We start from the raw sequence: 13434 nt of genomic DNA on the forward strand, positions 1-13434 counted from the left end.
GCCAGCGCTTTTTGCACTGACTGTAGGCGCTGGGGACACCAAACTGATGCATTGTGGTGTATAAAGTGAAAGCGAGAACCTTCGTACCGCATTATGACTGCATTTGGTCCCACGGCGCTCACCTGTGGCACAAAAAAAAAAAAAAAAAAGCGGCAGCCGCGCGCTGCCAGCGCTTCAATCACTGAGCACTGTACATGTACGACGCTGATTTGCTATGATGTAGTTGTTCTAACGTTAATAAAAGAGCCGTTCATACGCAAGAGCTTCATGTGCCACTTGCCTGTCTTCGCCTCCGCAGTGTAACGGCTCCGGAGCTTGGGCACCGAAGGCGAACACTCAGATTTGTAGTCATTTTGCCGTCTTATCAGTGTATCAGTCTTGCTTTAATGTACATTTTCGTTCCTAGCAATTCCCAACTCTGGTGCGTCCGGCACGCGACTGTGCTGTGCATCGACGGCGAACGCCAATGCAGTGGCGTGTTTACACTCACCGCCACCGACGGCTCCCCTCGCGCTAAGGTATTTAAAATGGGCCGTGACTGAAGATTCGGCTAATTTATAAGCAATTAAGAATGGGGAAGCATTGCAAACATAAAAGAACTACAACGGACAGAGAGCGCGAACTTTCTGACACATGTGCGATCGGCGAAGCAGCTCAAGAAACAGAATAAGGAAGGCGTACGTCTTTTTTTTCTGTCCATAATTTTTGTGTCATTCGCATATTTCCATGATTAAATACGCGGTAATGTTAAAGCGCAAAGCAAATTAACATTTGGAATATAACTGCTGGAGTTCCACGTCTTAACTTGCCGCGGTGAGCTCCGTTCGCGTGGTGCATATTTGCATCGCAATTTGCGCTCGTTTTCTGCTTTATGTACTACTTGATGCCACGAATGTGATCTGCCTCGTACAAGTGACGACCTTTCTCAAAAGCAGACACACGAAAATGCGTTTTCCGGTGCGTCAGCCCTTAAAACCCGCTGTGCCAAATCACTGGAAGCACCGAGCGCCTTCGTCCCATCGTCTGCTTCACATGCCGGTGCTTTGACAGCTGCCGTTCGCGGCGCTGTTCGCCAGCATATCGCCGGCGCGCCGCTGGCGCCTTACGACGGCCGCCCGGTGCCTATACTTAACCCTATCGGTCTCTCGGGGTCGCGTCATTTTTAGCCAATCGTCGAGCCAGCTCAGGTGTCATTTTCCTCCAATGGTAGGGGCCCGTACAAGTGCCGTCACATTCGGCCAATGGGGACGCTCCAAGGGCTCCATTGTCCGATGGTTGACTTGCCTCCGGCGTTGCCTCCTCGCCTGGAAGCGCTCAGCTGGAGGAGACGGGTTGTTCTCGAACGACCTTCCAAAGCTGCAAAACAGCTTTGTTCGGAACCAAGGTCAACTACCTAGAACCGTGCCAGCCTCCTGTTGCACTTTCGGGAAGAGTCAAGCGGTGGGGGAGACAATAGCTCGACGTGCGGTGCATGAGGTGGGTGTCGCCAACCTGTCTGATGTGTCTGGTAACGTGGTTGACGCGCCCCGGCGCACCATAATTGAAATGCGACGGCGATTGGATGTGGTTGGAGAGCTTGAGTGATGCCAGGAAAAGGGTCCGTATCTAACAGCGGTTAGTGCCAGCCAGACACCAAGGGCGAAATATTAATGTACGCAAGACGTTTGTGCTGTAAAGGCAGCCTGTGTTTCCAGAAGGGTCCACTATAGCCCGCAAGGAAGCGCTTCACTTCTTGATAGGACTGGACAGTCGGCTGCTGTCCCATCAGACAGAACATTGTCCCATCACTCGTCGGCCTGTGTGAACACCTTTGACTGCATGGCGCCGTCCGCGAACGTGCACGCATTCACTGCGTCTTTCCTTTCTCTCATCGTTCTATTCCCATTATTCGTTTCCCCACCGTAGGGTAGCCAACCAGACAATCTTCTGGTTAACATCCCTGCCTCCTCCGTTTCTTTCTTTCCTTTCTGCATTCCTACGAGACCACGTTACTGGATGTGTGGTCCTATATTGCTACAATACATCACCACCACGACGTCAGTGTTGTGGGGCGCACGTGCTTTCTATAAGAGGCGTAGTTTTCAGCCACATGGGAGGGAGTTCATAGTGCGTCGAACACGCGCTCCTTGGAATACCATCCTCATGAGCAGGAGCCTCAAACAAGCGCTTCACTTCCGAGTGCAACAGTGTCTGTTCGTGAAAGTGTGATTACTACACCCGCACACTGAACAGAAAGAACAAAGCCAGGAAAGACGCCAGGATGAGCTTATCACCGTGTGTTAGACTTTTTCGCCCGCTTTGCATTCAAGTCGACCGGAACCCAACTAGCCCAAGTTGCCGTACTCCAATATTACATCATATGCAGGTTCCGCACGCAAGCTCGTTCAGGCGATCGCCCGGACACGACTTGTACGTACCTTGGACGTGGGGCAGTTGATCCTAGAGTAGAATTCGACTGTGTAAAAGATGAGTATCATCCCCCATCCGGCGATTAGCGTGATCCACAGGAACACGTTCCAGAAGCGTGCCGTCTTCTTTTTCGTCGCAAACATCAGCGCCACTGGAAAGCAAAGCATAGGCAGAAGATGGTTGTCAGAGCGGGTCATTCGCAGACAGCGCGTACACGCCTCTGTATGCCCTACGGTGACTACTGCCAGTGGCAAGGCTACAAGATCTGCCAACAGAACAGCAAGACGTAAACAAGTGAACAGTTGCACTCATCAAGGGGTATTAAAGATTTGCTAACCTACTTTTAAATTGTTTTATGGCACATGTTGCAGAACTTAAACCAGTTTGGAATGTGCACGTTAAAGAACCCCGGGGTGTCAAAATTATTCCGAATACCCCCAGTACTGCGAACTCCATAATCAGATCGTGGTTGTCGCACGTAAAACCAGAGCTTTTAAACCTCTTCGGAGCGGAGGAGGGTAGCGCCCGTTTCCCACCTCCACATTACTGGCGCTAAACACGGGGCAATCACGGGAAGAACAATCATGGCACGTCCCACGTGCAACTCGACTCGGGGGGGGGGGGGGGCGGCGTATTTCCAATTGCTAGTAGATACAGCGCTCGACCGCTGGCGCCACGCTGCGCCGCTCGCGCGTACCATGTTTCTAGCCGCCGCCGTTGGAACAGAGGAGGCATTGACGGAGAAAACGCTGGGCTGGTGGTGACTAGCCTGCTGTTGGGATCGGTGGTATTATAAACGCATCACTGTTTTGATGATCCAAATATAATCTCACTATCAGGGAGGGAGCAGTCTACCTGACTGGAGCAGTAACGACCGCCGCTTCGCGTCGGCGCCCGGCACCACGGCTGCCGCCGTGGCACCGGGGTTCAACCGACCGCGCTGGCAAACAGAGAGGAAAAAAAAAGGAAAAGCGTGATATTAAGAAAAAAAAATTCTAGCCAGGGCGCGATTCAAACCAGCGTACGCATGATCCCAAAGCGAGCGCCGTAACCACTCAGCCATACAGCCACGCTTCCAAGGCTTGCATTCATGCAAACCATATGATTGCGTTCGAGCGCCCTCGGCGAAAGAAACCACCTAGAAACGCAGTACGCGCGAACGGCGCAGCGTGGCGCCAGCGGTCGAGCGCTGTATCTACTAGCAATTGGAGTGTTGCCTCCGGGCGAGAGAAGCACGGTTTGTACGAAAATGTAGCTCAGGCGTGCTAGCCATGTCCTCTGTATTAGCCCCAAGAACTAACAAAAGCGGTGCTGCGAGCACCGCTCGCATGACGTCATGGCAATGATTGGCACTTGTCTGCTACAGTTCGGGCTGCGTCCGGGCGCCTTCTGCAACGTTTCCGTTTGTTCGCTCTCGTTCCCTATGCTGCTGCACTTACGACAGTCCTCTCAAATATATTTTGGCGATGTATTGGTTCGTCAAAAATTATTGAAAGCTTATTTTCTAGACAACTGTTTTCTGGGATCTTCAGCGTTCGCAACGTCAGCTACCATATATTTCTGAAAGGCAACGTTACAGTGCCGGCCAACGGAGATCAGTCCGGAGCGGTGTGGATTTTTCATGCGCAGTTCTACACTCTGCAGCGGTAGCTCACGTGGATAATAAAAGCATTAACGCGAAAACATCGGATAGAACAATCTAGTTAAGCGACCATACTTGCCGTGGTGCAACAATCATGTAAGAAAGGACTTCAACATTTATCTTGATTTTAACCCACTATTTCTTTTTTGCCCACGACGAGCTGTTCATTGGCAAAATATTGAATTTTCGCATTTATTCACAGAAACGTTCAGCAGTAGCACGAGGACTAAACAACACATCAGTATAGATTCTGCCAGTACCGTTTGCTTTTTGAACTGCTTCTCAAAATTAGGCCGTTCTTAACCAGTTAATTTTAAGCGGCGGTAATTTTAAGTAAAGCTAATTGAGGCTTTGAGCTGTTTTCCGCTCACAAAAAGGCACGGACCAATATTTATTCTCTTTTCAGGGCTACACGCTCTAGTCAGTTCAACAACTTAGCGCCGCTTAATGTTGCTTGGGGAACCGTTCTGACCGATCTACTTGGCGAAACTGACACAGCTGCTTGGCGCAACGTTTTGGGCAAAATATGCTTTTGGGCAAAATATATCACGAAGTGCCGGTAACACGTTCGGACAGTTGCAGCAGCGGTCCGCGAACTTGGCCACACAGATTCATTCTATTCCTTAACATGACAGTCACTATTTTTGCAGCTAACTACTGCACACGTCGTCAATCCACATGATTCAATCTAGCATGATTGGAGCACAGTATGTTAGCGAAAACTCAGTTGCATTTCCGACAGCTGATCGCACAGAAGCAAGGTAGAAGCGTTGATGGTTTCGTATTCGTGCGCGGTCGCTGAGGAGAGGTATGGCGCGCCGCCGTGAGCGCCATATCGTTTCTCTAAAACAAACTGCTCCGCGAAAAGGGTCACTAATTAAACACCATTGTGGTTCGAGACATCGTCATGCAGACGGTAGTTGCGTGACGATGTTGCATGACGAAGCTGTCTGGAAGAGCAGGCAGCCTAAGCTGCATTCTAGTGCCTCGAGTATGTGATAGCCATTCCAGTTGGCGCTGTAAAGGACTCCTTCATGGTTTCAATTCGAGATTGTAGTGAACGGAACGGTTTCGTGAACAATGCGCGCCTCGTCATACCTTCATAATGATTGTCGATTGCTTCCATTGCGGGAGTTGTCTACCACAAAGACCACTTCAGACCACTATGAGACATTGCATGACATGTAATTGCTTGGCTCTTGATCTTAACCACGAACCTTTTCTTTCAGGTGATTGCTATACATACATGAAGCACAGTCGTGTTAACATCCATGTAGATTGCTTTTTCTGGGTGGCTGTTTCAGAGAAAGGTGAAAGTAGTAGCAAATTTTTTTCGTGGAACATGCACGCCTAACTCTTGTTTTTATGCATTACTGCAATACCCACTTTGAGTAGAACAACTCTACAGAGCAATAAGAAGCTTGACGAAAGCTTCGCAGGCAGTATCCTATTCTAACATACTGATTTATATATAATGTTGGCACCAAATACCAATATTGCTGTTCTGTGTAAAACGAAATGTCTGCCATAACTAAGTACTAAAGGAATGTTAAGTTTGGAGCGCAGCGTCGTACAATTAAACATTTCCATACTGAATTTGCAGACATTGTTTTTACGCAATATTTATGAACAGACACGGCGGACCTCTACTTTGCAAAAGCAGTAATCCCTGCAACTCCATATAGCTTCGATATCCAAGCAGCAAATTTTCACGATTCACGCAGTTTCAAAAAATAGGCTGCACTTTAGCCGTGACAGCAGAAAGCAGCCAAAGCATCCTTCAGGAAGTACGGCTGGCGCACCCCATACATCGAGCATGCACTTAGCGAACGAGAGCGCGCGCGGCAGGCAAGGGAGCCGGAGCGAGCGGCGTCCTGGCCGTGACGTCACTCGGGAGAGGGCGCCACTCCAACTTCTCGCCGCTAACAGACGCTGGGGCGGTGGTTCCCGGAGATCGAGCTTGGCAAATGGCAGTCACCACGCGCGAAGTGGGGTTTGAGACGCGGTAATGCATCTCGGGATCCCCACAAGACATGCGGCCTTGTGCGTGCGTTGTAGTCTCAAGGTTCTTATACGGACCCAGTTTTAGACAATACATCAATATCTGTGGCGAAATGCATACCTGTTCAAGTTGACACTGAACAATGGATTTTTGCTGCAGATATTGAGGGTGTATTTCCCGAAACTGGGGCTATAGCTTCAAGGTTCCAAGTGGGCTTGTCTATAGGGCAAAAACTGACAGTTCTGCATTTGCAACATATGTCCCTATGTAAATAAAAGGTTGGTTAACAAATCGTTAATTACCCCCTTGGTAAGTGCAACTTCTGTGCATAATATTTGCCAAAGAGACCACTCTCCTTGCCATGTTAATTATTAATGTTAAACCTTGTAAACTGATGGCACAATATCTCCCACCGAGCATTTTTTTTTTTTTTGCCCCCAGATAGCATTTCTCTGATTATGGGTGGCTCAGAACTGCACTGTGTGCACTATTGTGAAACCATGGGAAAAGTCCCCGACAAAAAAGGTCCCATGCTCTCCAGCTGTAAGCGCAATTTCTCCCATAGCAAACGCGGCGCGTATTTACCTCCGAGGGTGCCGTAGACGACCAGGACGACGGGAAAGAAGAATCGGTAGCTGAGCGCCAGGATGTATTCGTGAACCAGGGCGGACAGGAAGAAAACAACCAGCATGGCCAGTTTCTTGTTATAATTGAAGGCCTGCAAGCAGAAGAGGGTGCCCGCCCGTGAACTTCGAAGTTGTCAAGGGGCGCTCTTCAACTCTTCTTTGAGCACATCGTGTGTAGTTAGAAGCGTCGCATTCGTGCGTCTGCCCGAAACATAACTGACTGTCTCTGACAAACGGATTTGCAACTTTTCATGACTTCCACCCTTGCGTCGCTACATTTTCTTAAGTAGCGCAAGAATATATATTTTTCTGTAGCTTTTCTTATTGTAACTTTCACCGAGTGAGAAGTTGTAGCCGTCGCCAGCATATGGCAACAAAGACTCCTTTTTATTTACATTTCAATAAAAGAAAAGAAAAGCCACAGTTTTCAAGATGCCATTGATAAGCCGTAAGGCCCGAGTCAAACTCCTGGTGGATCCTCGCTAAAATGCGCACCGTTAGCGAGTCTGAGACACGTGTAACGTGACGCATGACACGGCGCGATTTTAGCATGAAAAAAAAAATATGGTTGTGCACTATATAGGCAGTCACTCTCCGGACTAGTCGCTCATTGCCCCTTTATGAATATCCGATCAGTTAAGAAAATTTACAGCCAAATATTTGGTCACAATAAAGGTGCATTCTGGTCACAGTGCGAATTAAATTTACCCTTTCCGTGCCAAGGACGACTCTCACTCGTTCAGGCGCTTCCTTCAAAACATGCCCGTGATAAGTCGCAGTCGTCCAAGTATTTCCTTTCGTCTACCGAGTGCCACAGACGAGTGGTGGCCATTTCATCATTTTGGTGTGAACGCTGTGCTATTAAATGGCGCTAGCTTCCCAGAAAACTTTTTTTTGAGGGCGCTGTTGACGGAAACGCAGCGGAGGTTAAGAACTCAAGTAGTTTATCGCGGCTATTTTGTCAACCCCCTCCATTTATTTCGTACAAATGAGAAACAAGTAAAGTTTGATTTGGTTTGATTTGAAGTTTGGGTACACTGCGTTTTAAAAATGACTGCGCGGAATGACGCAGCTACAGCAACGACGGCGGCTTATTCAATGCCGAAATCCGGGTGTTTTTGGACGCTTCTTCATCTCAAGTAAACAATTAGACATGAAAAACTCTAGCGAGGCATGTACTCCCCTTGTCAGGTGGAAATAGACCCAGCGAAAAATAAACAGATCTAATAGGGAGATGATTTAGCAGCGCTGGTGAAATCAAGTGAGCAGACAGACCGTTGAGACCTGTTGTGACATTGGCGGTGCTTTGAATCCCCAATTTCATAGGTTCTGCTGCAATGCAACACTCACGTGCTTTACTTTTGAGCGTGGGTTCATGGCTCGGACAACGGTTTCAACTAATTGCAGGACGTTGTGCTCATTTCATTATATATATATATATATATATATATATATATATATATATATATATATATATTGGAATCTCGATAATACGATAACAGCTAATACGAATTTCCGGATGATACGTATTTTTCTGTGGTCCCAGCCGAGCGCCATTACTTTGCAACGTGCTAGAGAAGCTAGAGAACGGTTGTTACGAATCGATTTTCGACCCGCGTCGGTTGATACGAAGAAACGCCGCCCCACCGATGGCCGCGAAAGAGAACAGCGCGCAGTCACGCGCTTTCTCTTTCGGTGCGGAGGGGCGGACGCGGCGCCGGACAGCGCGGAGGCCGCGACGGCGCGCGACGAGTTTGAAGCGGTGGCATTTTTGTTGTTTTCGTGCTTTTTCCCACGCAGGCGTGGGGAAGCGCGGCCTCCACAGCGAGTGAAGGCGCGTGCGGTCTATCGCTTCAACGGAAACTGAGCGGCGTAAGCACAGCGCATACAAAGGTCAGAGCCGTGTGGAGATAGCTTTCAAGATACGGTGCGCGCGACAACACCGACAGCCGGCACAGGCGCAAGGTACAAGAAGGAATTTGTAGGCAGAGTAGAAGCCGCCCCCCCCCCCTCCCTCCCTCCCGCGCTGCCTTCCCGCTTTGCTCCTTGCGCATGGGACAGTGCGTCGCCAGTTACCCTTGCAAACGGTTGCAAGATACGCATTTGGTGCCGCAGCACAGCGTCGTCCTCCCTCCCATACCCCCACGGCCTTCCGCGCGACGGAATTCGCGTATACTCTCCGCTGTGCGCTCGCTCTCCGTGAAGGCGCGCGTCCCCCGCGCGCTTTCACTCGCACATAGGGCGCGCGGCGACGATTTTATCGCCTTTGGACTCATGCTACACGTCTCATGCTCCTCCTCCGCATCGCCCTCGTTGATCTCCTCTCCCATCGGTGGGCGCACCTCGTTGAGAAGCGTGCTCGCTACCGCCCTTGTCGGCGAGATTTTCCCGCGGAAGCCGCATTATAACCGGTATTTTGTCTCACGCGGCTGCACTGTAAGCGGTATGCGTATACATGGAGTTCTATGGGAGGGTAAACGGGAGTCGGAAAAGGCCGCGTTGTAGCCAGTTCTGCGCTATAAACAGTTACGTTATAAGTGATCTATACTGTAAATGCTTTTTACGTGCGTGTGCCTGAGTGAGTTCACCTCCGACTCTTTAACTAGTTTTAATTATGTATCGATGATACGAATTTCGGCTAATACGAACATTTTTCGTGACCCCGTGAGATTCGTATCATCGAGATTCCACTGTAATGGGAACACGTTCTCCACCGGGAGACCATGATGACAGGTGTGTCAGCGACGAAATCTGTATGCGCAGTCCTCGTCTCTTCAAGGCACGACGTCTCCAAGAATCGACACGACCAGCGAGGACCAGGAAGACGAAAACTGCAGTCGCTTCGAACGCGTGCCTCTCATCAACAGAAAAAAAATTGAGTAAACGAAGACATCCTACAATGAGCATTGTGAGAGGCCGCAAGGGCAATAATCTACCTGCGAGCGAGGGAGTGAAGGCTCCGATCGAGCATTTAAGATACTGTTTTATGAAGCAGCATGCTCTGTAACAGAAAAACGACATTACTACAAAGCAGAGCGGCAGACTGTCATCGACCAGGAATACATTCCTTATGGCGAAGAAGGATCTTATGAAGTCAGTTCCAATTTCGGGCATAAGGATCAGAGCACGGGGCACTAGATGCTTGTAAAACACACGTGGCAGAGGTGCAAAGTACCTAACTGTAAAGGACAGACGGTTTTTTTTGTGCTCCAAGCGGCAATGTCCATATCTGCCTCAATAAAGACAAGAACTCCTTCAATTTCTACCAGCACTTGAGTCATCAAGACCGAATTCATGAGTTTTCTTAACAAATGCCAAGTTTCGCAAATTAGCTGCATACCAATTTTGAGAAACACAGCAACGCAATGAAGCTTTATTCCGCAGTTTTTTTTCCGAGTACAAAATAAATCGGGGCACCAAGGGATTAACTTGCGCCAAACTCTCGGTACACTAGCGTTTTTGCATTTCGCCCCCATCATAATGCGCTGCGGTCGGGTTTTTTGAACCCGCAACCCTGTGCTACGCAGCAGACGACAGTGGCCCTTCGTTTCGACATGGTCTCACGAAAGCCAATGTCACAGACCGGACGATATGACGAACGAAGCAACACGAGCCGTTAATGTATTTCACATATAACACAGCTACAGCGACGATGAGCAAAAATGCATGCACAGGTGCCCACCGCACTGGAGTGACAAGCCAAAGAAACCAAGTAGCTTGTCCCAGGCGCGGGCACAAGAGAGTTGCTCGTTTTTGGTTTCTGCGCGTGAGTGCGTCTTATAAGCTCACATATCCGCATGGTTTCTGTCGCCAAACCTTTGTCGCAATTCTACAATGATGCATGACTAGTGTCAATCAGAATACTATAGCCATTATCTCCTTTAACTCGAAGATGCGAATGCTAAATACGCGGTCCTTCCAATAGCGGAACGGCCTTCGCCATTAGGGTCTATAAGCCAGAAATGAAGCGCTCATTGCCAATCAGGTAACGCACATAAGGATAGACGGCCACGAACTCACCTTGTACGCATCACGGTAGACGTAATTGAAGAGCCAGTCGTGAACGACCAAGTTCCAAGACCGGTAGTAGTCCGCGTAACTAGTGCTATTCCACCAGTCCTGCGAATGCGACGAAATAAAATACATAAGGCTGGAGCAGAAACAGAAAGCAACAACGAGAATCACGTGTGACAACTTTTAATCCCGAACAGGAGTGAATTAACCTGCAAGTATCCTAGCTTCCATGTTAATTGTACCATACCTGCCAACGCTCCCGAATTTTTCGTGAATTTTACGAATTTGGGCTATTATTTTACGAATGATGTATCAAGCTTTACGAAAAATAATTTCTATAGACGGAAACGTTTAACTTTCCCTTGAGTCTTCCGATGCTGAAAGGACGCCAGGGGTAGATGCTTCGAGAAAGTTTATACAAACAAGTCACCTGAAGCAGGCGAAATCAGCAACAGTAGATTCGCAAAATCGCCGATCTAAAAACAATGTCTTCCTTGTCAGTCTCTGCTGTCCCAAGTTTGCTGCTGCTTGTGTTCTGGGTCTAAAGATAACTGATCGTTAACAAAGTGCGTATGTATCCCTCAAAAGGCGCGTCTTCAGAGCAAGCATTGTAGAAAAAAAAAACAAGAATAAACGCAACCTTGAAAGTTTAAACTTGAATGCGAAACCCGAGTTGCTGACGTGAGCGCAATTCTACAATGATGCATGACTGGTGTAAACCAGAAGACATTACCTTCTTTAACCCGTTAAGGAAACTTGACCTCAGCTCGTCATGAGTGAATGAGTGATGGTCCCTTTCTAGCTTATGACGGAGGTGGCAGACATTCTATCATGCGACTTTTTATTGAATTACATTTACCACAATATTTTGCAGACATATTCCCATGTTATTAAAGCATGTCACGCAAAAAAAACAACAAAAAAAGAACATCATGGTCGTAAGAGTTCTTAAGGGGTGAAACACCACGGTGAAAGCAGATGCCTGTCAATACTACGTAGTAATAAAATTTATCTGCGCGTTGAGATGTTATACAAGTCGGTGGACGAGGCAAGCTCTCAAGTTTCCGCCCTCGACACCAGCGACGATCCCTCCCCTAGCGGGCAGATTCAAATGTCGAGGGTCGTCTATATACTGCCCCGTCGGAGAGTGACCACACGCCCGTTTGCGTTGGAACGTGTGCCACTGGTGTCAGACATTAAGTTAATGTCTTGATGGACGGCGGAAAAAAAAAAAAGCTGGCAGCCACAACTCCAGTAGAGCGCTACGTAATGCGAAGCATTGTTGTTTTGTAGTAGATGGGCATTCGCCAACCGTGGTAATTTTCGGAAGCGAAACGTACACCAAACTTGTGAAGGTGAAATATTTATATGTGTTACGGAGCGGCATATTTTTGAGAGTGGTTTTGACGCTGATTAGCGACACGCCGAATTACGGGCGTCAAAAACGTGGGGTCTTCACTATGTGGCGTATAATTTCGATTACCGACACGCCGAATTACGCGCGTAAAAAGCGTCGTGGCCTCACTGGGAAACATCTCGATTCGAGACGCGACACGCCGATTACGGACCCAGAAGTGTGCATGTACGTCCGCGTGGTATGCCGGGCTCGACCTTGGCCCTTGACCTTGGGAGAGAGGAGAATCTGCCGTTTTTTCGCCCATGGTGAAAAGGGCGCGGCCAAGACTTTTGGGAGCTAGGAGCCGTGAATTAGGAGAAGTCTAGATACCGGCAGTTTCCCTACATAGGGAACTAGGGAAAGGAGAGGCTATATAAGCGCAGGTTTTGGGCCTTGCTATTTAGTCTAGAAGCTGAACCTATGCGCTGCTGAGAAGCCGTTGGGGGGCTAGTGCCGTCCAGTATCGCCTGGGCCGCCTAGCCGCGTCGGAACTCCAAGTAACTAGTTGACGTACGAGACGACGTCAAACCAGCGTCTGCAACGAAGTCCTCGGTAGTCCGCCTCAAGTTAGCTCAACCTGCTTGAGGGAAGTCGTCGGATCTAGACTCCCGGGAAACCCAGCCCAGCAATTCGCATCCACCTCGACAAGATCGGATCGCCAGCCTTCTTCGGGAAAGCTCTGTGCACCGACTTCACGGTCTATGGACTTGCTGCTGCTGCCCGGCCAAGCGTATGACACCATTTGTTTTCTTTTGAACTTTGACTTCTATTGAACTTTGCTTTAATGAAATACTGTTTAGTGTATTCTTGTGTATTTGATCCTCGCACTGTTTCATTTTTATATCTACTGTTAATTGCTCGTATTTATTTGTCTTCATCATTGTGTTATATTAAGTTCAGTTGTGTTAGTTTTAGGTTTATTTTATTAATTTGTGTATATTTATCAGCCGATAAATAACTTGTTTTTTTTTGTTTACTCCCGACTGACTCTCTTCACTGTGTTCGCTTGAGTACGGAACGACCAACCAGCTTGTCTACCCCGTCGATCGACTTCGCGCCGACGACGAATCGGAGACAGCTGTGACAATATGACATTGCATTGTTTGAGATGGTGATTCTGTACAATTTTACATTGTTAGAGCATGTACAGTTATGCATATGTACTATCGTGAGCAATATGAAAGGGAACACGCGAACGCGTGGCAAATAGCCTCGAAACCGAGCTAGAGCGATACGCGGATGGCGCTGTCAAAAGCAAAGGGGAAAGGGGGGCGCTCTTCCGCTAACTGTTGGCATTCCCACCGCGCCTGCGTTTGTCGAAAACGGCAGCTTACGGCGTTTCACT

General features: G+C 48.5%; 1 protein-coding gene across 1 annotated transcript in view; it reads right to left on the reverse strand.

The window, feature by feature from the left end:
- Nucleotides 1-2369: 2369 nt before the first annotated feature.
- LOC119434536 (sterol O-acyltransferase 1) overlaps nucleotides 2370-13434 on the reverse strand; it is a 30023-nt gene continuing 18958 nt past the window's right edge. Inside the window, exons 10-12 of the mRNA XM_037701678.2 lie at nucleotides 10700-10798; nucleotides 6639-6771; nucleotides 2370-2560 (exon numbers count right to left, since the gene is read on the reverse strand). Of these exons, the coding sequence (XP_037557606.1) occupies nucleotides 2385-2560; nucleotides 6639-6771; nucleotides 10700-10798 (408 nt within the window). The 3' untranslated portion in view covers nucleotides 2370-2384. The remainder of the gene's footprint in view (nucleotides 2561-6638; nucleotides 6772-10699; nucleotides 10799-13434) is intronic.

Source organism: Dermacentor silvarum, unplaced genomic scaffold (assembly GCF_013339745.2).
Source record: "Dermacentor silvarum isolate Dsil-2018 unplaced genomic scaffold, BIME_Dsil_1.4 Seq123, whole genome shotgun sequence".
NCBI lineage: Eukaryota > Metazoa > Arthropoda > Arachnida > Ixodida > Ixodidae > Dermacentor > Dermacentor silvarum.